This window comes from Peromyscus maniculatus, chromosome 12 (assembly GCF_049852395.1).
Source record: "Peromyscus maniculatus bairdii isolate BWxNUB_F1_BW_parent chromosome 12, HU_Pman_BW_mat_3.1, whole genome shotgun sequence".
Taxonomy (NCBI): domain Eukaryota; kingdom Metazoa; phylum Chordata; class Mammalia; order Rodentia; family Cricetidae; genus Peromyscus; species Peromyscus maniculatus.
The window spans coordinates 29358216-29385544 of record NC_134863.1 but is presented as its reverse complement, the minus strand read 5'-3'; the positions used below and the strand labels follow the sequence as shown (position 1 = coordinate 29385544).

Here is a 27329-nt window from a genome sequence, read left to right as displayed (position 1 = left end):
TAATTCTCAAGAGGGCATGCTGTTTGCATCCTTCCACTGAACATGGGAAATGGTTCTTAATTTATCTACCCTCTGTGTGTGTATGTGTGTGTGTGTGTGTGTGTGTGTGTGTGTGTGTGTGGTGGGAGAGAGGCAGAAATCAAGACTGGAAGCCCTCCTCAGTTGGTCTCCACCTTACTTTTTAAGACAAGGTCTCGCCGGGCGGTGGTGGCGCACACCTTTAATCCCAGCACTCGGGAGGCAGAAGCAGGCGGATCTTTGTGAGTTCGAGGCCAGCCTGGTCTACAGCGTGAGATCCAGGAAAGGCGCAAAGCTACACAGAGAAACCTTGTTTCGAAAAACAAAACAAAACAAAACAAAACAAAAAACAAAACAAAACAAAAAGACAAGGTCTCACGGGACCCAGGGCTCACAGATTCTGATGAACTGCCCCGGGGATCCTCCTCAGCCCGCCTCCCCAGTTCTGGTTTACAGGCACACAGGCTGCTGTGCTGGCTTTTCATGTGTGTGCTGGGATTTGAACTTGCATCCTCATGTTTGTGCCCCAAGCACTTTGCTAGGGAGCCGTCTTCTCCGCATGGCTAAATTTCTTCTTTTGACTGGAAATGGGAATAGTGTCCATATACAAGATTCCTCCTCTTGAAGTATTTTTTAGGTGACCCAGACACCAAAAGAAATCCATTCATAGGAAAAAAAGAAGGAGTATGTAGGGTATTGTGCTTGAAATATGATTGGCTTTTTGTTTGCATTCCAATTCCATAAGCTGGATTGGAATTCCCAGGAAAGAAACACATCAGACAGATTCCCTGCTAGATGGGAGAGGGTAACAGGACCATCAGCTGCTAATGATGTCTAAACTCTCTAATTTGCTTTCCACTTAAGAAATTGCAAGCCGGGCATACTGGCACTTGCCTCCAGCCCTTCCTTCCTGCTCAGAAGGCAGAGACAGGAAGATCTTCTGCATCCAGGAGCTCAAGGCTAGCCTGGACGGCATAGCAAGACTCAGTGTTGAAAATGAGAGAGGGCCGGTGAGATAGCTCAATATGTAAGGGTCTGATGACCTGGCTTTCCTTCATAGAAACTACGTGGGTCAGCCGGGCGGTGGTGGCGCACGCCTTTAATCCCAGCACTTGGGAGGCAGAGCCAGGTGGATCTCTGTGAGTTCGAGGCCAGCCTGGTCTACCAAGTGAGCTCCAGGAAAGGCGCAAAGCTACACAGAGAAACCCTGTCTCGAAAAACCAAAAAAAAAAAAAAAAAAAAAAAAAAAAGAAACTACGTGGGTCAAGGAGAGAACTGGCTCCTGCAAGTTGTCCTTTTGTGTCTGCACATGAGCAGTGGTAAATAAACAAATGCAAAACAAATCATCTTCAAAACGTGCACCAGTGGCGCAAAGCTTGTGGGAGCGACTAACCAATATCTGATTGGATTGAGGCTCGCTCCCTGAGCTGGAACCTATCTCAAACGCTGCCAAGGCGGCCAAGAACCTGAGACTAGACAGGTCATGAACCTAGGGGAAAATAAAAATACTGCTGTTCTGCTAAAGGAACGTAGCAAATGACTCTTAATGACATTCTGCTATCCTCACATATCAGTGTTTTGTCCAACCATCATCAGAGAAGTTTCCTCCTGCAGCAGAAGGACGTAGACACAGAGACCCACAAAGGGACAATATGCAGAGAGTAAGAGACCTTGGAACACTCAGTCCTACATGGGATGTCTGCATCAAATCCCTCTCCTCAGGGAATTCTGAGGAAGAGGAGGTGGAAAGATTGTGAGAGCCGGAGGGGATGGAGGACACTGGGAAAACAAGGCCTTCTAAACACAGCAGGACTGATACTCATATGAAACCACAGGGACTGTGGTAGCATGTACAAGCATGCCTGGGTCTAAGCCAGACGGGGTCCCAGTGCTGAGAGGGGAGGTGGACACAAGCCCCCAACCCTAGCCCAGAAGCTGTCTCCACCTGCTAAGCACTCACAAAGGAAAAATTAGTTCTCTCCAACGGAGCCTCACTGGGTATATAAACCACACCTAAGGGCAGGCCCCATGCCCAGCCGTAGATGGCCAACCAAAAAATAAATACAGTGGCATTTTTGGAAGTCCTTTGTCCCATAATGCTTCGGTAGGGCTTTTTGTTTTCCCTTATAGATCGTTTGATGTATATCATGGTTTCCATTTTTGTGTTTTTTTAATGGGATTTCTATGTAGTAAGCAAACGTGTGTGTGTGTGTGTGTGTGTGTGTGTGTGTGTGTGTGTGTGTGTGTATGTGTGTGTGTCTGCCTTTATATGTGTTTGTTGTGCTTTTTCTTTGGGTCTTTTTCTTCCATTTGTTTTTATCTTATTCCAATTTGTTTGCTTTTATTTTATCTTATTTTACTCCATTATTATTTTTCAGATGCCTGTTTGTTTGAGAGAGAGAGAGAGAGAGAGAGAGAGAGAGAGAGAGAGAGAGAGAAGGGCGTGGATTTGGGTGAGAGGGGAGGAGGATCTGGAGGAGTTGGAAGAGGAAAACCATAATCAGAATATATCATTTGAAAAAAATCTATTTTCAATGAAAAATAGAAAAAAATAAATAAAAACGAGAGAGATACAAGGGAGAAATTTGCCTTCTTTCCCGGTATTCTCACTGGAGATGTAAACATGCTTTATTCTTCATCTCACTTTACTGCTTTACAGACCCGTTATTTATTGTGTCCAGTGAGCGAGACCATGCACAGGCGAATATCCAAGCCACTCTGGTTCGAAGCAGACTGGTAAGTCTAATTTATCTACTAGTACAACCTGATCAATCTGAATCATCCGGTTTGACTTCTGTACTAACCAGATGGAACCATCAGGACATTGGGTACTGTAGGAATTACTGCACTATGATTACAGGGACCAGGCATGTTAATACATGTAGCTCATTGCAAGGCCTAAGTAAGAGTGAACAAAGAACCCATAAGCTGGGCTGGAGAGATGGCTCAGAGGTTCACAGTGCTTGCTGCTCTTGCAAGAAGATGGGAGTTCAGTTCCCAACAACCACGTGTGGTGACTCGACCACCTGTAACTGAGTGGTCTATAACTCCATTTCTGTGGGATTGGATGGTCATCTGGCGTCTGTGGACACCTGGATTCCTGTACACACACACACACACACACACACACACACACACACACACACACACACACACCGAGAGAAGAGAGAGAGAGAGAGAGAGAGAGAGAGAGAGAGAGAGAGAGAGAGAGAGAGAGAGAGAGAAACCCATAAGCTAAGTCAATGGAAATGAGGTATGCACCCATGTTAGAACATTTAAGTAGCCGGGCAGTGGTGCTTTAATCCCAGCATTCAGGAGGCAGAGGCAGGTGGATCTCTGTGAGTTCGAGGCCAGCTTGGTCTACAGAGTGAGTTTCAGGAAAGGCGCAAAGCTACACAGACAAACCCTGTCTCAAAAAAAACCAAAAAATAAAAAAATAAAATAAAATTTAAGTAGTGGTAAAGCATGCACAGTACAGAATAATATAGTCCCTGCATCCGCCACATAACTATTGTCGCCAGCTTTTTGAGCATCCTCTTAGAGATAGTCTGTGCAAGTACAAGTAACTTCTCCTCTCATGCTAGATACATCGTTCTGTACTTCTGAAAAAACTTAGGACATAATTAAGTTGTATTAGAAAAGCTGACCATAAAATTTTGACCTTTTCCTCTCTGCCTCGCTTTCCTAACATTAGAGAAAAGTTCCCAACTTTAGGTCCATGTTCAGTAACCTGTTTCATTATCCACGATGTTCTATGTACTGGAGCAAGTCAGATCCCGTCCCATCATTTATCAATCGAGAATGGAGGGGACAAGAAGCCAAACACAGAGACGTCCTCTGGCTCCATGCTGCGTAAGTACCAGGGAGTCCTGCTCCAAAGCAGATGCAGGTTTTTAATGAACATATTGTTATTTTTAGAAATTGTAATTACTCTGCATGATTTGAAAACTTCTAGCTGTGATGTAAATCCCTCTTTCTAAAACAGGGCTGGTTAAGAAGCAAAAGCCATACATTTTATCCATATAAATGTTATATTTATTAACCATATATTATTATTATATATTAATTTTATAACTATTTATAAAACATATACATATATTAAATAAATAAATGATAAGATATATGTTTATATGATAATTAATACATATTACTAACCATATATGGGTATATTATTTTATGTTTATGTATTTATTTACAAATGTTTATGTTTATATAAATATGTATGTAAATATATTTACAATTAAACAACATTTATACATGGTTAAAAGTCCTCAGAAGGTTGGCATGTGTGTTTATGGTATGTTAAAAACAGCTCGCCATCAAAGACATGGATGGTCCAGTCTCTTGTTCCTTTGGCTCACTTCAGAAATTACAAGTCATCTTTTCTGATGGAACCTAAACTATGGTTGTTTTTTTTTTTTTCTTGTTTTTTGTTTTTGAGACTTACAACTAAAGCACCTTCAAAAATAAATCTATTGAAATCTTGATTATGTAAATGACTTGCAAGTAAGTCATGGTAAGCTAATAAATAATAATGTGTCCCAGACAGGGCACAGAATTAGTCTCCGAAACTCTGCTATTTGCATTAAAAGTGACTACTTTTGTATTTGGGATTTTATAAATTTACTTATTTCCCAACTCTGATTTTTTTCCTCTTACCAGACCCAATATTTCTGTCTGGTCTAAGACGGACAGCTAAGTGCACTCTCTGTCACAACACCCAGACACACGACATGTAGAGACGATGAATATATTTCTCTGCTTCATTTTAGGATGGATGCTTCTTTCCAGATGCCCAAGGAAGAGTACAAAGATCCAGAAGTTTCTGGAAGGAATCGCTACAAATTCTTTGACAGGTAGAAAGCAAAGGGTAATAAATGTTAGAGCCGGAGGCTATTAGGGGCCGTCCTTAGGGTGGTGGCAGCCTTTCCATTCTGAGGTGGGTGCAACCCGCCAGCCATCACATTCAGTTCTTTACTTGAATGTTATCTAATCTTCACAATAGACATAAAGGGAGGACATATGAGTTACCCATGGCAACCAAGGATGTATAGTTGCTAACAAAACATAGTCATCAAACGAAGTCAAATATAACATATATTTCGAAATCACAGTGTAGGAGAAATTGCTAAATGTGTCCAAATGGACAATACTTGTGAATGCTGCTCAAACCCAGTCAAAAGATTTTCTTTATTTCATTTGTAACTCCTACTCCTGTGACAGTCATATACTCAAGGTGGACTGATCGAAAATGAGGATAGCCTTGCCAATCTTGGGTTGGGAAATAATCTTGATACCACATCTGAATAAGCTTCCTTTCAAAGGTGAATTCCTGATCCACAGTATCATATATAAACATTTCCTGATGGAGATGTTCCGATACTGACTGGTTGGGTTTTTTTTTTTTGAGAAATTTAATTTCTTATCTAAAATAGATGCAAATTCTTAGGCTCTTGGGAGGAGGGGGAGGCTTCAAACGAAGGCCTTGGTCATTTCAGAAGGTCTCAAGAACTTGAGAAGTTGCTGGAGGCTGATAGGTACTTGAGGCCCAAGTGCAGACATGTTTCTGAATGCGTGGCTGTGGAGGAGATGGCAGCATGCAGACTGAGGATGCAGAGTTCCCAGCTGCACCGGATACTGCCTGGATCTCCGGGTCCGATCTGGGAATTTGCATTTTAGATAAGAACATCTCCAGTGGTTTCATATACACAAAACTTGGAATATTGCTAACTTCTTTTCAGTTTAGTCAAACTCATTGATTTTTTTAGGGAAGAAATATTAAAGTAAGAAGAAAGCTTGAGCCAGTATGAAACTCTCACATGTGTTCCCCCCTTTCCTCCCAGGCCCTTCCTTCCATTTCTTCAACAGATGCCGCTCAATGTTGTCTTAGCAACATCCAAGTAAGTGACTTTATTTCAAAACTCTCTTGCCTCATCATTCACTTCTTGTTTACTTCAGGAAGACAGTTCTCTAGATCAATACTTTGCAACCTATGAGCCACTGACCGCCACAGACAGGAGCCTTCCTGGTCCCGCCGGTGACTTTCTGGGTGCAAAGGTCTGAGCAATATTGTGCTATGACTTTTCTAGTGGGTCACAGGTAACACTTCAAAAGAACAGAAATAGCCAAGCATCAGACACAGGCTGCTGTTTTCTATACCCTCTGTTTAATAAAGATGAATGGCCATTGTCTATATGGATCTAATGGTTATGACATAAAATATGTTTCTGATAATGAGTTATCTGTGCTGCCGTAACCAATTGTCATAAACTAAGGAGTGAGTGATTTATAAGTAATGGAGATTCATTTCTCATGTTTTTGGAGGCTAGGAAGTCTAAGACCGGAGAACCAGCATTGAGTGTCTGCTGAGAGCTCTCTGCTGTGTCTTCATATGGTGAAAGGGGGAAGGGCTATGTTCACACATACTGAGAAGCAGGAGGACAAAGGGCCCTAAGTCATTAACTCTAGCACAAGGATAAGATTCCAACCCATCCATGAAGGCTTACACTTCCCAAGAGACTCCACCTTTGAGTACCATCAAAACTGGAATTAAGTTTTTCATCACACACACACACACACACACACACACACGTCCTCTTTTGCTTCCCTGGAATACACACTTGTTGGTGTACAAAGGTTTATTTCACATAAAGGAGCGAGACACATTGAGAGCACAGTGCAAGGAACTAATGGCATTAGTTTCAGGGCAAAACTGTGTCTACAAACACTGTCCCTCTCGCCTGCGTTGGCTACAGCAGCGTCAGCTCTTGTCGCCTGGAACTGGTACAGGAGAAGTGCAGGACAGGAAATAGCCACAGCAGCGGCTACTCTTAAGATTCCAACACCAGAGCATCCAACCCTGAGGACCAGCCAGGACACAGAAAGGGCCAACCGGGGAGCCACGAGGAGTTGGGGGGAGGGCGGTCTGAGTCCTGGTCAAGGCTGAGGAAGAGGTAGGAAGAGGCCGCTCTTGTTTTACCTTCCCCTAAAGCCCACCGAAATGGCGGGAGACCATAGTTTGAAGAAAATCAGCAAGGAAATTGCACAGGAAGTTACTACAGGTGTTCTGTCTGAGAAGACTTCCTCTTTTTCATCCCTTTCCTGGACTCTCCTAAGAACAGCCTAGGCATCAGGAACTGTCCTCCAAAGAACTGAGGCAGCCTTATCAAACTCTAACCACATTGGCTCAGATAGTTCAGATGTGTGGTTGTAACTCTCTTGTGATTGGGATAACATAAAGACACTTGGGCATGCTAGGAAAGCACTATCGCTGAGCTACATCCCCATTTTCCCTATTTAAGAGTTTTGACACATAGCTCTGGGTGTCCTTGAACTCATGAATCTCCTGCCTCAGCCTTCTGAGTGCCAGGATTACAGATAGGCACTATTATATAAAAATGAGAGGGGTGGGGAAGGTGGGGAGGCGGAGCGGGAGGAGGGATGAGAAGGGGATCTGTGGTTGGTATGTAAAATGAATTTAAAAAAAAAGAGTGGGAAAAAAATAGAAAACAGCACTCTGAGCACTGTTAAAAAAAAAAGAAAAGAAAAAAATTTCATGAGTCTCAGAAGAGACTTTGGGCCCTTTAAACAAGTTTGAGACTGTTACAGACTATGGGGACTTTTGAATTGGACTAAATGCATTCTGCATTATGTTATGGCCACAAGCCTTTGGGAGCCAGAAGGTGGAGTGAAGGTTTGAATAACAAATGGCGCCCCCAGGCCCATAGGGAGTGGCGGAAAAAGAAAGAAAACATCAAAAAGTAACCTTACTGTTTATACCATTTAGTAGTGGGAATGCCTTCTCATTTTCAATGAATCATGGCGTTTGGGGGTTGCCTTTGTATAAACTTCCATATACTCTGGGATGGTATAATACTGGTATCCAGTTATTTCTGAAATAGAAGTTAATAGAATAATTTTTGATGAAAACAGAAGAAGCTATAAACAGTATTAGATTACTATTTGAATAGCTGCATAAATTCCATTAAATATATGTATGCATTTTTACATTTTAGACAGATAGTTTCTTAAGGCAATGTAGCTCAGGCTGCCCCATGCTATGAACCCCAGCTCAGGACTAAGACTGGCCTCAAACTCGTATTAATCATCATCACTCTGGAGGTTGAGGCAGAAAGATTGCCATAAATTCAAGGCCAACCTGGGCTATATGAGACCTTGTCTCAAAAAAAAAAAAAAATCCAAAGCAAAAATCCAAAACAAATAAACTAACCATTTTTGTTGGAATCTGTTTCCTTCTAACTTGTGAAGCTGGACCCTCTCCATCCTTTAAACCTTTATGTATGAGGAAGTTGCATCAACAGGATCCACTTCACCTTCCTCTGCTTTCTGTTGGGTGCATTATCTCTTCATGCATCTGTTAGATGTTCTCCTTTCTGATTTGTGGTCGCCCCTAACTTATTTTTCTGTGGAACTGTCAATTGTCTTATTGATTTCTAGGGGCTTCTTATATAGACAGGATATCTAACATTTTATCATAAATATTGCACATCCTATTTTCAAGTTTGCTATTTATATTTTAAAACTATGATATTCCAAGTCTGGAAGTTTGAGCTCACCCCTTATTCCTTTTGCAAGCCATGCATTAAAAGGCCTTTACTCAAGGATGGTACAATTTTCAGACCTTTTTTTAAAGTTTAACATCCACTTATCTGTCTGTTTCTCTGTCTATGTATGGGTGTGAGTGTGGGCACACGTGTGCCATGCCTGTCTGTGGATGTATGAGGACAACTCCTGAGAGTCGGGCTCTCATTCTCTCTTGTTGAGGGAGGGTCTCTGTGCAGTGTGTCCCAGGCTACCCAAGGGAGGGTCTGTGTGCAGTGTGTGTGTTCCAGGCTACCCAAGGGAGGGTCTGTGTGCAGTGTGTGTGTTCCAGGCTACCCGAGGGAGGGTCTGTGTGCAGTGTGTTCCAGGCTACCCGAGGGAGGGTCTCTGTGCAGTGAGTTGCAGGCCAGCTGGCCCTGGAGCTCCCTGCTGCTCCTTTCTCTGTCTCTTATCTTCCACTAGGAGTGCTGGGGTTTCAAACGCATGCCCGTGCTGTGGGCTCCAGGCATCACACTCAGGTTATCAGGCTTGCCCAGCGAACACTCTTACCCCCCAGCCACCTTCCTGACCCCAATATCAATATTTTTACTTGTGCATTTTTTTTTGAGACAGCTTCTTGTTATATAGCCAGATTTGGCCTCCAACACATTATGTCTCTATCTCCCTAGTCCTGGATTACAGGTGTGTGCCACCATACCTGGCTATGGATGCTAACAAAACAAAAGAAAAACACTTTTACCTATTTATTTTGTTTTTTTTCTTTGTTTTTGTTTTTGTTTTGTTTTGTTTTGTTTCGAGACAGGGTTTCTCTGTGTAGTTTTGGTGCCTGTCCTGGATCTTGTCCTGTAGACCAGGCTGGCCTTGAACTCAGAGATCCGCCTGGCTCTGCCTCCCGAGTGCTGGGATTGAAGGCATGTGCCACTGCCGCCCGGTGGGGGTGGTGGTGTTTTTATGTGGGTGTGTGAGCACACATGTGACACTGGACAACATGTGGGAATCAGTTCTGCCCTTCCATCATGTGAGTTCCAGAGACCAAACTCAGGTCATCAAGCTTGTTGGCATGCTCCTTTACCCACTGGGCTCTCCTTATGCTCTCTAACACACACACACACACACACACACACACACACACACACACACACACACACACACTTTTGCAGTCACATTTTGGCAGTGTCGAAACAAAAATCCGGAGTTGCCTTTTCCGGAAGGCCTTTGCTAACCGTTCGTTGCACACGCTCACCCTGTTACTCCAGCCTTCATTCAGGAGTCACCGTCCACAAAGGCAAGTGGCTTCTAGGGCTCGCTTCCCTCCATGCGCATTCTCTCCCCTGCGTGTCTATAGGGAAACAGGTAAGTCGGGATACACCTAAGAGCAGAGATGAAGCAGGGATGGTAGCCATGCTGGACAGGTCCTGAGTGTGGATACAAGACCCCCACCCGAAAGCCATCTCTAGCTGTATCCCACACAACGGCGGAGGTGATCCAGGTGTTTCTGTCCACTCACTGCCAACCAGGTTATTCTCTAAGAATTGTGGGGCACGCTTAGTCATACTGGACACCTTGTGCCTGTGAGCATTTATAGGGGGGATGGGCTTAATGAAGCTCAGAGACTTGTTTTTACCTGGTTCTGTAGTATTTTAGATGTTCACGTTGAGTTTCCACCTTTAATTTTACCCTCCTAGGCTAGAACCATTTGTTTTTTCTCCCGAATCTTCCAAGTATGCCATCATCCCTTCAAAGTCTACTGTGGGCACTCAGACCGATTACCGGGATTCGGATGTGCAAACAGATCCGTACACTCCGGAATATGTCGTGTGTCAAGACACTATTCCTGAGCTCTTGACCCTGGCTAGCCTGACTTGGGGTGAGTTGGTAATTGTCACTGAATATTGCAGTCCATGATACTGAGTTCCTGGGAATGACGCATATTCAGGCAGTTCTGGTTTATGCAGTGAAGTGATAACTCAAGTATTGGGAGAAAATATTTGCATGTAAAATATTAGGGAGGGACTGGTCTGCGTCTTCAGACTATACAAGGACTGCAAACTATTCAACGGCAAGAAAACATAACCTTATTTAAAAAATGGGCAAGGAGCCCGAATAGACATTTCTCAAAAGAAAACAAGTGGCCAGAGATTTATTGAAAAACAAAGGTGGGTTCCAGAATGCAACAAGGTAGAAGAAAAAATGGGATAAGGGTCATCCAGCAGCAGCAAAACTATTTTTATTTGCAGACAGTGTTCATTCAAAACCTTAATAAGGGTCTGGGATGATGGCTCAGTGGTTAAGAACACTGATCTTCCAAAGGACCTGGGTTCAACCCCCAGGACCTGCATGGTACCTCACAATCATCTGTACCTTCAGTTTCAGGGAATAGGACACCCTCTTCTGGCCACACATGCACGTGGTGCATAGTCACACATGAAGGCAAAACGATACCCATGCCCATAAAATAAAATGTGACACATTAAAAAAAAAACCTAATAAAAGGCCACTGAGGCAGTGCACACCTTTAATCTCAGCACTCAAAAAAGCAGAGATAAGTGGACCTCTGTGAGTTCCAGGTTAGCCAGTGTTACATAGTGAGACCCTGTCTCAAAACAACTCACTAAATATCAGAACTAAAAAGAATGATCCGCAAGAGAGCTGACCATGAAATCAATGTGCAAAAAAGACCAGTAACGTCACGGCATGAGCAGCATGTAATCAGAAAAGTTCTTGGGAAAGGTCACAGCATAACTGTAACAAATAATAACGTGCTTTATCACTTAATGACTAGACATGCCAAGACTTTATAGAGAAAATTAAAAATGGTCCTTTAGGCCTATAGAAGTGTGATTAAGGCAGAAGTAGAGCACGCTTGTAAGTGGGAAACTCATGCTCAAACGGATATGATTTTCTTCCTTAGTGAGCTATACCTTCAGGTAACTCTGACTGAAATCCCTGCTCCTACTCTAACTGGCCCTGTGTAAGTTAGCTCTCTGTATCCGTAAAGCCTGCAGGGGGCAACTGAGGTTGACTACAGGCCCTTTGGGAGAGAGTGGACCCAGCAGGAATACCCCGGAGGGTAGATTGAGCAGTTTCCAGGATTAAACCAATCCTATTTTATGTTCTAGCTTCCAGATTGGAGCATTTCTTCTAAGAATCCTAGAGAAGCTCACACTGGGCACAGTGAGACAGAGCAGGGGTGAGTTCACACTGGTCACACACAGTGAGACAGAGCAGGGGTGAGCTCACACTGGCCACACACAGTGAGACAGAGCAGGGCTGAGCTCACACTGGGCACACACAGTGAAACAGAACAGGGCTGAGCTCACACTGGTCACACACAGTGAGACAGAGCAGGGGTGAGCTCACACTGGCCACACACAGTGAGACAGAGCAGGGCTGAGCTCACACTGGGCACAGTGAGACAGAGCAGGGGTGAGTTCACACTGGTCACACACAGTGAGACAGAGCAGGGCTGAGCTCACACTGGTCACACACAGTGAGACAGAGCAGGGCTGAGCTCACATTGGTCACACACAGTGAGACAGAGCAGGGCTGAGCTCACACTGGGCACACACAGTGAGAGAGAGCAGGGGTGAGCTCACACTGGGCACACACAGTGAGACAGAGCAGGGGTGAGCTCACACTGGGCACACACAGTGAGACAGAGCAGGGCTGAGCTCACACTGGTCACACACAGTGAGACAGAGCAGGGCTGAGCTCACACTGGGCACAGTGAGACAGAGCAGGGGTGAGCTCACATTGGTCACACACAGTGAGACAGAGCAGGGCTGAGCTCACACTGGGCACAGTGAGACCTGAGCAGGGCTGAGCTCACACTGGGCACAGATGTAGACAATCTAGGTGTCCACCAGAGATGCGCACTTAAACCGGATGGAGTCCTAGATCTCTCTGTGAGTGCAGTCAAGTGCCCTCACCATGGAGCTGGGTAAAGACAAGTTTCAGAATAATACATGTGTAATGGCTTTCAGCCTTCGGCTAAGAGCAAGCCTAGACTAACACATGGATCATGCTTTGTATGTGACTATTTTTAAAATCAGTTCATCTGTTTTCATGTAGTTCTTTTTGTTTCATCTCTGAATCAAATCTGGTCTCTGATTGCTGCCCTATCAGGGGAATAAAGGTCAATCATAAGAACACAAAATAGACTGCTGCCCTTGACCCCAACCTCCACTTCAGGCGACTCACTTCACCTTTTAGCCCCTTGGTTTCTTTATTTGCAAAATAGAAGTCATTATATTTCTGTGATAGAGGTTTATTGAAGAGTAAATAAATTTGAACAGTTCTTGCTATATTGTAAATGATTAAAAGTGTAATTTATCACCAGGCTGTGGTGGCACACACCTTTAATACCAGCACTCAGGAGGCAGAGGTAGGTGGATCTCTGTGAGTTCGAGGCCAGTCTGGGCTACAGAGGTGAGTTCCAGGACAGCCAGGGCTACACAGAGAAATCCTGCCTGGAAACAAAACAAAAAAGTGTAACTTATCATAAGTCATAGACACATAAACCTCCACAGATTCACAGAACGCCAAGGTTGGGAAGAATACTCTAAATTCCTTCTGTGTTTTTCTTGGGAGAGGAAAGAGGAGAACAGGCCTCCTTATGGTGATTAAAAGAATATTTAACTTTATTTTTAAATTCTTTCATTATGAAAGGCAAAGATATTTGATATATAATACGGCTGCCTAGTATGAATATGGCATTTTCATACTTTTTGTTTAAATTACTAAATAAAATCCTACAAAAATACCATATATGTGTATATTTTATATATATATTAAACATGGATTATCCATTTCTTTTTAAGCTGTTACCTTTTCTTCTAAGAACATATTTTGCTTAGATTAAAAATGATAATTATGCAGTTATGGGAGGGCATGGGGGAGGGTGTGTGCATGTGAGTGGTAAGTGCAGGGGCCTGTGGAGCCAAAAGAGAGCATTGGGTCCCTTGGACCTGGGGTTACAGGCTGTTGTGAGCTGCCTGATTTGGGTGCTGGGACCCAGACTCTGGTCCTCTGCAAGAACAGCGTGTACTCCTAACTGCTGAGCCTTCTTTCCAGGCCCCACTCATTTCTTTAAATGTATATGTTTCTTCATACATTAAATGAATTGACAGTATTTCCACTGATGAGTAAACGAGACTTGGAAGAAATAGAACAGAAAATTAAGAAGTAACTCATTGTATGTGGTAGAAACATATTTTTTCTTTAGACTTTTCTGGATAATTATTTTTAAAATGGAAAAAATATTAAACAGGAAACTCACTTGACACCTATTTCCTTCGGTAGTTTTTGATCCTATGAAGGTAATGTACCAAGTCACAGCTGTGTTTAGATCTGCTAAGCCTTCGAATGTGCAGCTGGGTCCCCAAAACCTATGCCGGAGAAGGCTAGGTTGAGCTAGGTCTTGGCTTGTGTTTCTGAGCTGCTTAGGAGCTATAACCATGGCTCCATCGGTATTTGAACTCTTAAAGGTGGAGGTGAGGCACAGTCCTAGGCCGTATATTCACGATAGGGGACAAAATGCAAGGAATCGTATCAGCTAATGGTCATTTCTTCATCTGTTCTTTTTAAAAAGTATGTGTCTTTTTAACTTTCATCTAACAAATTCCCGATCTCTGATCTATTTTCTTCTCTGCATTTAACGTTTTCTAGAAATTTTATGTAGTTTTACTTTAAATATGTGGGTGTTTTGCCTGCATATATGACTGTGCACCACGTGTGTACAGTGCCCGCAGAGGTGCCAGACCCCCTGGAACTGGAGTTACAGCTGGTTTTGAGGTGGATGCTGAGAACTGAACCTGTATCCTTTAGAAGATCAGCCAGTGCTCCTAACCACTGAGCCATCTCCCCAGCCCCCTCTGCATTTTACAACATGGACTTGTTGTACGGGACATTGTAAGGTCTGATCATTTGTGGGCATGGACCATTCCCCCAGTGCTTTCCTTGAACGTGTGCAATCCAAGCACTATTGCTGCTTGTCTTTTGCTCTTAGCCCTTTCGCTCTCTGGGGGCACCCCACCCAGCTCCCAAGTAAACACACACAGAGCCTTATTATTACTTATAAATGCCCGACATTAGCTTGGCTTTTTTTCTAGCCAGCTTTTCTTAAATTATCCCGTCTACCTTTTGCCTCTGGGCTTTTACCTTTCTCTATTCTCTATACCTTTCATTCTTTCTTACTCCATTGCTGGTTGTGTAGCTGGGTAGCTGGCCCCTTGAGTCCTCTCCTCCTTTTCTCGTTCCTTGATCTTTTCTTCCCAAATTTCTCCTCCTATTTATTCTCTCTGCCTACCAGCCCTGCCTATTCTTTCTCCTGCCTACCTATTGGCCGTTCAGCTCTTTATTAGACCTGTGTTTTAGACAGGCACAGTAACACAGCTTCACAGAGTTAAACAAATGCAACATAAAAGAATGCAACACATAGCCGGGCGGTGGTGGTGCATGCCTTTAATCCCAGCACTCGGGAGGCAGAGGCAGGTGGATCTCTGTGAGTTCGAGGCCAGCCTGGGCTACCAAGTGAGTTCCAGAAAAAGGTGCAAAGCTACACAGAGAAACCCTGTCTCGAAAAACCAAAAAAAAAAAAAAAAAAAAAAGAATGCAACACATCTTTGCACCATTAAACAAATGTTCCACAGCATAAACAAAAGCAACACATCTTAAGATAATGTTCAACAACCAAACAACTTCTGCCTCAGTAAGAGGAGGCGCGGAAGGCACAGGTCACACACGTTTTGAGGTACCCCCAGGAGCCTTTCCCAGTGACGTCATGCTGGAGCCTAACCCTGGGATTCAGAGCAGGGCAGGAGGAAGGCAGACAGTGGTGGCTTGTGGGTGTGCCCCATGTTCCTGAGCTGTGACACCCACCCTCCTCTGCAGGCCGAGGTCTCCCAGCGGGACAAGCCGAGGTGGAGATGATAGAACGGGCCCGGGAGAAGCGTGCGTGGGAAGCCACTCTGCCCCCACTCAATGACAGCTTCCAGATTGAGAAGAGGAGGAAGATGATGAACTCCATGGAGAGGAAGGAGTGGGCCTTCAGAGAGGGAGAGATTGAAAAGTAGGTTCTCTGGCTCCTGGACATTGGTGAGAGAAATGTTCTACACTTTATTATATTATTATTATTGTTATCATTATCATCATCATTATTTTTACTATCATTATTATTATTACTATTATTATTATTTTGGTTTTTTTGAGACAAGGTTTCTCTGCATAGCCCTGGCTGACTTGGATCCCGCTCTGTAGACCAGGCTGTCCTTGAACCTGGAGATCTGTCTGCCTCTGCCTCCCAAGTGCTGGTTGGCTACTTGACTTATTTATTTATTTATTTTTATCCTGGAAGCAGTTCCCCCAAATACCTGTTTAAAAATAATCCTCAACCTGCACAGACAGGAAATGGGGCTTCCAGTGCTTATGGGAGCAGTCACCCACTCGTGGCGTGGCGCTCAGGCTCTGTGTCATTTTCACACTGGCCATGAAGAGGTGTACTGCCCTCGCTCCGTCTGTGACGTTCAACATGAAACCCAGAGCTGGACAACTGCTCCACGACTTTTCCTGTCTGTCCCAGAGTCCCAGCGATTTCTGCAAAGCATCTTAGAGATCTCCTCCTCGGTTCATTCCCGGAACCACCGCACCTCGGCAGCAAGGCCCTCTGCGTCCCTCCAAACAGCCCTCTAGACGGCCCTCTCATTCCCACCCTCCAAGGTTTCATAGGACGCCCCGGTTCTAGCTGGAGCTGATGAAGCACCTTCCCACTGGAAAGGCAAGTTGTGGAGACTTTGTCCGTGAAGAGAAGAGCTTGTGTGACGACGCGCATCAGTGACATGACGTCTAGGAACTTCTTCAGTTCTCAATCATTTTATCCTATGGTAGCACTGCTGCCATTGAAGATGACGGTGATAGTTGTTCTATTACATAAGGCCATTTCAACACGTGTATAATGTGCTTTGAGCACATTCTCCCGATGTGGTTTTGGCGATGAGGTTGTTGTTGATGTCTCCAAATGATGAGAAACTATGAGGAACCGAGACTCCTTACCAAGCATGCAGGGAAGGCCCCTGCTGAGGCTGGCAAGCTGTTTCAGTTTATTCTGAGGCCTGTGCTGCTCCATAGCAGCACTATCAAAGCCCCTAACATACAAGAGAAGGGCCAAGAGAGGACTCGGTCTATTGCTGAATCTTTTCTTCCAATTCCTCTTTGATTGAGCCTGAATCGAGACTATGTGAGGTTTTGGACAAAGCCGACAATTCATTGGAAGACAGTATGTGTGGCAGGCGTACTCAGCGTACTCTGTGGTCTGTAGACATCGAAATTGGTTGTTGGTCTTTGGAGAGGAATGTATCTTGTAAGAAGGCGCATGTTTAGAATATTTCTGGCCAGGGTGATCGATCACCTCAGAAGGCAATTTAAAACTGAGTCCAATTTTAATAGACGTGCTTCAAGTACCACCTCCCCCACCCCCCACCCCCGTGTGCAGGGGCTCTGCCCTATGAGATGGTGAAGCCGGGTAAATGCATGGTTTCTGGGCCCCGGTGGAGCTGCTTGTGGCATGTTGGGGCTGAGGGTGAAGAGGGGCCAGAGGATGAGGTAGGAGTCTGTCCCCCTCCCCTAGGCAGGCACCAGGCAATGTGCTGGGCTGTGTGCTAATGCTAGCGGAACCCAGCCGAGGGAAGAGCTCTTAGAGACGGGAGACTTGGGAGAGGAGGCATCTGAGAATGCTGTCGGAAGAGCAAGAAGCCGTTAATGTCGGTGATGAAGAAGAGGAAGGGTGTGGCAGACTTTGTTGTCAGTCTATCTTTTGTGGGACCTCCAGCTCCCCATAGAGACTCAGACACTTGATATTAATTATGAAAGCCTAGCCTTAGCTTAGGCTTCCTCTCACTAGCTCTTATAGCTTCAATTAACCTGTCCTTTGTAATCTACATTCTACCACGTGGCTTGGTTACCTCCGTTCTGTACCGTATGTCTGACGTCTTCAGAGTCTGTGGCAAAATCTGTGCCTAGATTCCTCCTCCTCTTCCTCTCTCGCCTGGAAATCCTGCCTAGCCTCTCCTGCGCAGCTATTGGCCATTCAGTTCTTTATTAAACCAATCAGAAGGCTCATCCCAAGCCTACTCAATCAGGGGGTTAGACTCATCAGTCCACACCGGAGCAAACCTCCCAGATAGTTGTGTTTCACACTTAAGCGTGAGAAGCTGGCGGGCACTTACTCATTTAATGCCCACAACAACCTCGTGGGGGAGGTACTATTATCTCCATTTTGCAACGGAAGAAACCGAAAGTAAGAGGAAAATGGAGAGGTGACTCTGGTACCGCCTGGTGCAGCCACTGCCTGCTTCCCAGTGGGATGTGTTCTGAGAGATGTGCTGCTAAGTGAGCCCATTGCTCGTGAATCTCAGCGCGCACTTCGTCAACCTGGGCAGTTATTGGTCACTCGGTGCGGCCCTTCGATGTGATTGAAGACGTGATATGTAGGAGGTGTACGAGGCTTGCCGCCAGCATAACATGGCATAAAGTCTTGCAATAAACTTTCCAAATAACACAGTAAAAATAATAATAAAAGCCTGGCCTGGAGGTTTAGGCCTGCAATGTCAGCAGTCAGCAGGCTGAGGCAGGGAGGATCAGGAGTTCGAGACCACCTGTGATGGCATAATGCGTCTGAGGTCATCCCGGGCTACATGAGGCCCTGTCTCTAAATTAATTAATTTATTAAAATAACAATAAACAAGCAGAGTAAATCTGTCAGCCTGCTAGTGGGTGGTTAACCGTTATCAAGTGCTGTACATTATTCTATTTGCTGTGCTTTCACGGGGCTGGCTGCCCAGGACGTCTGTTTACAGCAGCATCACCATAAATGGCAACAATGTGTTCAGCTGTGGCATCTCAGTGACTACGCACACCATCACTAGGTGATGTGAATTGTTCAGCTTCCTTACAATGTTATGGGACCCAGTATATAAGACCCACTGTTGGCCCCAATTCGTTGTGTAGCCTGTGATTATATATCCTTCACTCTAGGAAGCAGGGAGACTGTGGCCGGGTGGCTTTGTGTTAAAAGCATCTGCCTCTCCAAAAGCATGTACCACCTGGCTCCACCCTCCTCCACTGTTTGCACCTAGAGAAGGTCTGAGACACGCCTATCCTCTCTCTGCCCTCGGCCTTTTCTGAGATGGAATTTCCCTATGTAGTCCAGGCTGGCTTTGAACTTGTGTCCTCCTGCTCAGCCTTCCACATGCTGGTGTGCATACCACTCCAGGCTCCCCAGGGCCTTTTGAACCGGTTCAGCTCCCTGGTTGAGGCTGGACCTCCCCTTTCTCAGTGTGGCAGACCCCACTCCAGCTTTCCTCCCCCACGTCTCCCCTGCTTGTCCCTCTCAAGGCCTGGAACTGATCTTGTGTGGTAGGGTTGGCTTGTGAGCCTGTCTGCCAGGAGTGTGTCTTGTCTGTCTGTCGTTGTCCTCCTACCTGGCACCCCGTGGGCACCTCATAAACACCGGACAGATGAGTGCGCAATTAAGTGAATGGATTTCCAAGTGGGAGTGAGACGTTTGCAGAGCTCAGTTTGGACCAGGAAAAGCTTGACAGCCTTTTGGAGCAGAGACTGGAAGGAGGGAGACCATCAGCTGGGAGGGCAGGTTAGGAGAGAGGGGTGGAATGGAGCAAGAAGCTTCTAGAAGTGGAAAGATCGGCAGAGGGGAGGCATGCGGGAGGCAGGGGTAGACTGGAATGAGCCGGGTTTGTTCTTTGGTTTGTTTTGAGATCAGCGGAGACAACAGGGGGTCTAAGTAGGTTCTGAAGTAGCTGGGGCACAGACTTCACCATCACCTGCATGGGGTTGGATATGCAAGCAAGGCAGACAGAGAACACATGAGCAGGGAACACAGATTTTAAAAGGTCAGTGGCGGAGTTCCCGCTATGTGGGGGGACCAGCCCTGTCTCAAGATCGCTTGCCACCCCAGCTTCCTTCTTAACTCCCTCTCTTAACTCTTAGCCTAGAACCGTCGACAAATCTCTTGTTCTGTAGGTTCAGCTGCTTAGAGAGCCAGTCTCTCACCCCATCAGCCTGCTCTGCTCTTTGTGTGCTTTTCGTCTTCCCGACTGTGCACATGCACGTCTTCCGGACGGCGCGCATGCACGCGCGTCCTTCCCCACGCTCCCACTACGTAGAGATAGATCCGCTGCGGGAGTGTCCTCCCCTGGGTTTCAACTCACGTGTCCCATTTTGGCCACAGTGGTCTTTCTAAAGCACCTGGATAGGATGCTCACGGGAAGGGCCTGCTGTGGCTCTCCACTAGACCTCCCGGTTCGAGACCGTAATTACTCTACAACCCACCCCCAGACTGCAGGAGCTGCGACTGGAGGTTCTGAAGCAGCTGCTGAAGAGGCGTGAGGAGAACCAGAACGAGGTGGACCTGAGGCACCTGAACGCCCAGTGGTGTAAACTGCAGGAGGCGAAGGAGGCCAGAGTGGCGCAGATCCAGCGCACACACGTGTCAAGTAATGCGTGGCGCGAGCCGGCCGGGGTGGGGCTTGGGGCTTGGACCGAGGCTTACTGAGCTATGACGGGGTTCTGAGTTGGTCCTAGTGGCTCACGTAGGCAAGGGAGAGAGAGGAGTTACTTTTGAAAGGCGGGCATTGGACAATCGCTAAGAAAGTCAGGTGACCGTGTTCTAACAAGTAGTTGAGTATGGCACACGCACATATGCCAGTGTTGATATAAGGTTTCCTACATTCGTAGCCCAAGTCTCTGCTTAGAACAGCTATTGATTGACTGGTTTTTTTGTTTGTTTTGTTTTTGTTTGTTTGTTTTTTCAAGACAGAGTTTCTCTATGTAGTTTTGGTACCTGTCCTAGATCTCGCTCTGTAGACCAGGCTGGCCTCGAACTCACAGAGTTCCGCCTGGCTCTAGTGCTGGGATTATAGGCATGCACCACCACCGCCCAGCGATGAACTGTTTTTTTTTTTTTTTTTTAATCCTTGCCCCCTAAGATATTTTAGTCTTCCTTCTTCCTAACTGCTTCTCACCAAGAAAATTTTAATGCCGCAGATATATTTATGCTTCTATATCCACTAATTATACATTTTCATTTTGTGCACAAAACCAAGAAATATTCACTTTATTATTTGTTCAGGGCGAGATTAAGAATGACCACGTGAGCAGCCGAGGAGATGGCTCAGTGACTAAGCACACTTGCTGTGCGAACACAAAGACATGAGTTCGGATCCCCAGCACCCCTGTGAAAAATTAGGTGTGGCCATGTGTTTAGATGTTGACATTTTTTTTTTTCAATACATGACATAGTTAGTGATGGACTTGCATACGTTTATAGATAAATAGTCGAATGCGAACTATTTTACAAATTCTAGCACTCCAAGTCACATAAAAAGCCCCACGGATGAACCGTAAGAAGCAGGTAACAGGTGCAAGGCAGCAGCGGCCCTGGGCCCTCCTCATATAACCCCTCACTCTTGTAACAGGGCTTCCCTGTTAGCAGTGGCCTAGGGAGAGCAGGGGAAGGGGATGGCTCTATGGGGAGACGTGAAGGAAGAGCATATGAGTATGAGCGTGAGACTCCCCAGATGAGTGTTTGGATTTGCACAAACGCACCTTCTCCCTCCACCCACCAAGACAGGCTGAAAGCTCTGAGCCAGGACACCTTCTGAAACCCTAACGTTAGCCAGCATGACTCTGCAATGCCCCCTCTGCTAAGAGATGGGCTGATCTAGCAGTCCCCTTAACATTTATTTTCTATTTACTCTGGGTTGCTTTCAGTTACTTTAACTTCTATTGACTGCTTCTCCTTAGCCCAGAGCTTGCCGTCATCAAAGGGATGTGTGTGTGTGTGTGTGTGTGTGTGTGTGTGTGTGTGTGTGTGTGGTGCATGTGCATCGTGTGACTCCACCTTGAGGACACTAGCTGCTGATTAAGCTTCTGCCACCCCTGCCTGTCCGAGCCACACAGGTGGCAGACCTGCTTCTACCGCTGCATTCTGGCCATCCTGGGCCATGGTAAAATTCCGTCAGCTCCATATCCTCCTGGTGAATCAACCTAGAGTTGCTTTAGTCTTCGGCATTTCTAATTCAGGGCAGTATCTGGGAGAGAATCGTGACAGTGCTTTGTATTTCAGCCCTGAGGAAACTTGCAGGAAGAGGAAGGAATATAGAAGGGAAGCTGAAGAGGAGAGACATCATTAGAGAATATTCCGATTTTGCTTCTCAGGTCTACGGACCTTTGTCTCGCCTTGGCCGTTTCCCAGACAACAACTCGGAGGACTTTGTTGTCAGAAACCACTATCTCAACACCTATGAAGGTAAACAAACCTATGGAGGTAAACAATAGAATACTTTGAAAAGCACCAACAAACAGGCTTCATCTGCTTGTCAACACAGCTTCAGAGGAGGCAATAAAAACTCAGACTCAACGAAGAGAAAAGCCCTGTAGAATGATTTAACAAAGAACAAATTCAGTTAGCCCCCGAACATGGTAGCTAGGGGTAGAAGCAAATGTCTGTGGTTCCAACCCCTCAGAGCTGGAGACAGGCAGACTTTCTTAGCAAGATTTTCTTTCTTAGCAAGATTTCTACCTAAAAGAAATGCCAGCAATCAAGTTTTAAAATATTTTTTTATTTAAAAATAAACCTTTACACCAGATTTATAAAACAAACAAGGTATTTATAATGAAATTAAATATGTCAAAAATCTAGAAGACGGGGCAGAGTCGCCAGATAGTCAATTCATGAAGAACTCTGTGCCTCTTATGAAGCCCAAGAGACTTGTTTACATTTTTATAAGTTCAGCTTACAAGCCGACACACCATCTGGCCAAGATCACCAGTTAGAAGTCAAACTCTTGAACCTAGAGCCCTGGCTGGTGTCTCCAGAGCAAAATACCATGGGTTGGTGAACACCCACTCTAGAATGGGAGCACCATCTCTCATAAAGCTGTATAGACTTGCTGCTGGCGACGGGTTACACTTTCTATAGGACACATTTTTCTTTTAGAATGGTTTCTCACTGTACCATCCAAGTCACTGAGAACAGACGCTAACTCCACAAACTTCACACCTTAGAAATAGTTCATCCTCTCAAGAGACGGCACCTTGCAAAGCTCCCAGACCTCATGGGACACTCTCAGCACATTAAATGTAAGCACTGGACACTAACACCCCATGCTTCCTCCCGCAGGGTTAATGGAACTTGAATCATGTCTCCCCGATTTTGTGACACAACCAAGATTCAAAGCTCCAAAGCCCAGAGTCATTACCACCAAGGCTGGCTTTCTGAAGAGGACCGCGCGGATGGACTATGAGCTGGCAGAGGTTCACAAGGTATAGTGGGACTCTGAAGACCAGACGTTTCCACTCACTCCAACTTCTGCAGAGGAACGCTGCACCCTGAAATGCCTATCATCATGGGCAGCAGTGACTATGCATCAGAAACACAACTTGTATTTTTTCTCCTCTCTAGACTTCCTCTCTCAGAGGTCCCCCGCGATGTCCTGATCTAATGTGCAAGTCCACCTCCACTTCAAACTGTGACAGGCCTTTCCAGGGGTCACCTTCCTCTATCCAGAAGTTCTTACTTTCTTTTTTTTTTTTTTTTTTTTTTTTAAAGATTTATTTATTTATTATGTATACAGTGTTCTGCCTGCATGTATGCCTGTATGCCAGAAGAGGGCACTAGACTTCATTACAGGTGGTTGTGAGTCACCATGTGGTTGCTGGGAATTGAACTCAGGACCTCTGGAAGAGCAGCCAGTGTTCTTAACCTCTGAGCCATCTCTCCAGCCCCGAAGTTCTTACTTTCTAAAAGGGTTTCCACTTGGGCTGTATATAGGGTAAAATCTGAAACCATGAAGGTTAGCAAGTTCTAGTATTAGGAATTACTTTGTTAAGAGCCCTACCAGGTTCTGTTTTCTTCCTTTTATGTTTGCTGTGAGGGTACCATGAAGAAGAAATGTGACTCATTTCTTTTCCATCTAGTTTAAAAGTCAACTAAGCAAGAAAGTTTGATGGCCATCAAATGTTAGCATCAGAATCCCACGGAGGGCTTGTTAAAATGTGCTGCTAGGCTGTAGGATCCTCTCAACAGCTGCCCCCCTCCTCCAAGAGTTTCTGCTCAGTAGATCTGGGCGAGGCTGTGGAGATGGGTGATCTTCACAAGTCTCCAGGTGATGCTTTGCTGTTGCTGTAGGGCCCAGGAGCCGCACTTTGGAATCCCAGGTTTATGACATCCTCCTGTCCACAGACCTTCACTTGCTCCACTGATTCCTGGACCACATAACAATCTATGGGAATCCAAACTCAACAGGGAAAAAAATAGGACCTTGAGGACTGGGAGGATGGCTCAGTCTGTAAAGAACTTGCTGGGCAAGCATGAGAACCAGAGTTCAACCCCCAGCACCCAGGTAAGAAAGCTGGGTGTGGTCACGAGTAGTTATAATCCCATTACTGAGAAAACAGACCCGGCATCCCTGGCGCTCATTGGCCAACTGGCCTGGTATAATCAGCAAGCTCCAGGTCCCATTGAGAGATCATGAAAAAAACCAAGGAGGAACCTCTCGAGGAACAACACCTAAGTTTGACCTCTGATTTCCACACACATGAGCATGCACATATACCTACCCATACACATAAGAACACAAACACATGTGAACACACTCACATGCACTTTGAAAGAGTTTAGGACCTGGATAATGATTGCATATACTTCTTTCCCTACTGTGCCTCCATCTACGTTCGCCTTTCCCGAACCCTGTGCTCACCAGTCTCATTTTCTGTGAGAATTTCTTCCCCGTACTTTGTATTGTGTTACGGAAACTCTCTTTCCCTCCTGATTTGCTCAAGCTTTTGATCATGTGCTTACGTTACTTTATGCGATACTCAACGATGTTTTCAGAGCAATGTTTTGCATATCCTAATCTGTCCTGCATCAATGGCTGACCTTGCTTTGATCAAGATACATCGCTCATTTTAACACATTGTTGGATCTGGTTTAACGCTGTGCTTCTCTGCTGGCGGGTGAGATGGCTCCCTTAGTCTTCCTTCCAACTTGTCCACGTGTGGCACCAGAATTGAACAGGTCCCCTGAAGTGACCTGGGGACGTCCTCCCTTCTTCCTTCTCCTCTGAGAAGAATTTAAACAAGACGGAGACGATCTGTCCCTTCAGTGTGGAAGGATGTAGAAGTGGTATCTTCATGGAAAAGAACTTGACCTGGGCTTCGATCTCTTGACAGAATGTACATCTCCTTTGCATCATTGTGGTGAATTATATTATCTAGAATCTCATTTCATCTGTTCAACTTTTTGACGCGATCACTGCTCATATTGCTTTTATAATATTTTGTTTTATATATAACCATGTCCATTTTTCATTCATAACATTGTTTATATCTTAACTCTTTTTTCTTAATCTTTTTCACTGGAATGCGACTCATTTCCTCAGAACTATTTTTCCAAATAATGAATTCTCAGGTTTAGATAGGTATTTACCCCACTTTCTCCTCTTGTATTTATTATATTTCTTTCTCTTTGAGTTGTTCTGTGATTTTCCTATACTCAGAGAATTGAATGTGTAGATTATCAATTTCAATAATTCATCAATTTATATAAGTATTTAAACTAACATTTCCCTTCAAAACACTGGTTTTTTTCCCTACATCTCATTAGTTTTGATATGTGATGTCTGCCATTCTTAATTTCTAGTATCCAAAGGTATCCAATGTGTCTCTGATCCTGTTTTCAATGTGTTATAAAATTTCCCAATATGTAGGAATTTTAACTCAGTTTCTGGTGAGCTTCTAGCTTAAGGGCACTGTGGTTAGAGTCCAGAGTCACTTTGGTACCAACACTTTGAAGTTAGTGAGGCTTTGGGGCTGAAGGCGTGAGTCAGGGCTCATAACATCCAGCATGGACAGGCCCTGCTTGTCCTCAGTGGTGCTAAGAGGGTGAGGCAGAGAGCGAGGAGAAGGCCAGGGAAAGGAGGGAGAGACTAGAATGTCGTCATACTTATAAATTGATACATGCCCATCTTCAGATAACATCTGTTCTATACTGTGCCGCTCCGACGTGTGGGACAGATTGTTTCCAAGGCCCCCTCCATCCCTGGGACATAACTGTCATTCAGCTCACTGGCACTGTGCTTTAAACACACAATTTCACTCTCTTGATTTCTTTGATATGAGGCTCACGCAGCCCAGGTAGGCCTTGAATAACTGTGTAGCTGAGGGAGAACTTGAACTCCTGATTCTCCTGCCTCCGCTTTCCGAGTTCAGGGATTATAGGTGTATGTCAGCACACTTGCCACATTTTTACCTTTTTTGCTTAAAAAAACAAACAAACACCCGCCGGGCGTTGGTGGCGCACGCCTTTAATCCCAGCACTCGGGAGGCAGAGCCAGGCGGATCTCTGTGAGTTCGAGGCCAGCCTGGGCTACCAAGTGAGTCCCAGGAAAGGCGCAAAGCTACACAGAGAAACCCTGTCTCGAAAAACCAAAAAAAAAACCAAACAAACAAACAAAAAAGGTTTTCTCTTTGATTGATGAAAAAGAAAACACAAACAAACAACAACAACAAAAACTGGGACCCAGGAGATGGCTCAGCAGGTGAAGGTTCTTGCTGAGGAATCTTGGCAGCCCGAGTTCAATCCTCAGAAAGGCTGAAGGAGAGAACTGATTCCACAAAGTAGTCCTCTGACCGCCACATGTATACATGGCTCATGTGCGCGTGCATGCGCGCGCGTGAACACACACACACACACACACACACACACACACACACACACGTACACACCACGATGACACTGAATATTTTAAAAATTAAGGAAGAACAAAAGATTTTATATTTGTCTTACCTTTGTTCGTTCCCTCTCTGCCACACGCCCTATCTTCATAGATGTATCAGTCTCTGACACCTGCCATGTTTTCCTGCCTTAAGAGTTTGATCGTTTCAGGCGTGGTCTGCTAGCAGTGGGCTCCAGGGTTGGTTTGTGTCCATGGTCTTTCTCCTCTGCTTTCAGCTGAGCGAGGCAGGTAAAAATTCACGCACAGTGAAGTCCACCCTTTAAAGTGTACAGTTCAGTGGCTGTTAGCGCGTCCACAAGGTTGTGTCTGAACTTCACAGTTCAGTCATCCCTGAGGAACAAACCCCATACCCCTTAGCGGTCACTTCCAGTCCTTCTCTCTCATTCCCTGGCCATCTCTGTTCTACTTTCTCTTTAAGGAAGTGTCTGCTCCGAATGTACCGTACAAAGAGAGTCCCACAGTAAACAGCATCTCTTGACTAGCTCCATTCGTCTAGCCTCGTGTTCTCGAGGTCCACTCATATCTAGCACAGTTCCAGGTCCTCATTCTTTTTTTTATGACTGCATAATATTCCATTGTGTGGATATGCTACATTCTACTTCTCCACTCTTAAGCTGATAAACATTTCATTCTTTCTACTATTCATACTGTAGACTTCTGGTTTTTGTTTGTTTGTTTGTTTTGTTTTTGTTTTTGTTTTGTTTTGTTTTTTGGTTTTTCAAGACAGGGTTTCTCAGTGTAGCTTTGCGTCTTTCCTGGAACTCACTCTGTAGTCCAGGCTGGCCTCGAACTCACAGAGATCCACCTGCCTCTGCCTCCCGAGTGCTGGGATTAAAGGCGTGTGCCACCACCACCCGGCTAGTCTTTTCACTTTTAAAAGAAATTTATCTTATTGTTTTAAGAGTGTATGGTGTGGTTTGTATGTGTGTGTATGTGTGC

The 27329-nt window shown here is 45.1% G+C and overlaps 1 protein-coding gene and 1 long non-coding RNA gene across 4 annotated transcripts in view; one reads left to right on the top strand and one right to left on the bottom strand.

Annotated features, from left to right (window-relative positions):
- The window catches only part of Cfap91 (cilia and flagella associated protein 91), a 48453-nt gene that overhangs the window by 2196 nt on the left and 18928 nt on the right, over nt 1-27329 (top strand). Inside the window, exons 2-10 of the mRNA XM_006975796.4 lie at nt 2678-2754; nt 3713-3870; nt 4791-4874; nt 5862-5918; nt 10266-10447; nt 15472-15649; nt 19930-20087; nt 21719-21901; nt 22775-22917. Of these exons, the coding sequence (XP_006975858.3) occupies nt 2678-2754; nt 3713-3870; nt 4791-4874; nt 5862-5918; nt 10266-10447; nt 15472-15649; nt 19930-20087; nt 21719-21901; nt 22775-22917 (1220 nt within the window). The remainder of the gene's footprint in view (nt 1-2677; nt 2755-3712; nt 3871-4790; nt 4875-5861; nt 5919-10265; nt 10448-15471; nt 15650-19929; nt 20088-21718; nt 21902-22774; nt 22918-27329) is intronic.
- Nucleotides 6587-26939, bottom strand: LOC143268119 (uncharacterized). 3 transcript variants are annotated; one of them, XR_013043733.1, is made up of 4 exons: nt 26441-26939; nt 9824-9949; nt 7798-7910; nt 6587-7003 (listed from the first exon to the last, which is right to left on the bottom strand). It is a non-coding gene; the product is annotated as an uncharacterized LOC143268119 (long non-coding RNA). The 3 variants fall into 3 exon arrangements; XR_013043734.1 differs by lacking the exon at nt 9824-9949 and having other exon boundaries at nt 7789-7910; nt 26441-26938; XR_013043735.1 differs by lacking the exon at nt 9824-9949 and having other exon boundaries at nt 26441-26937.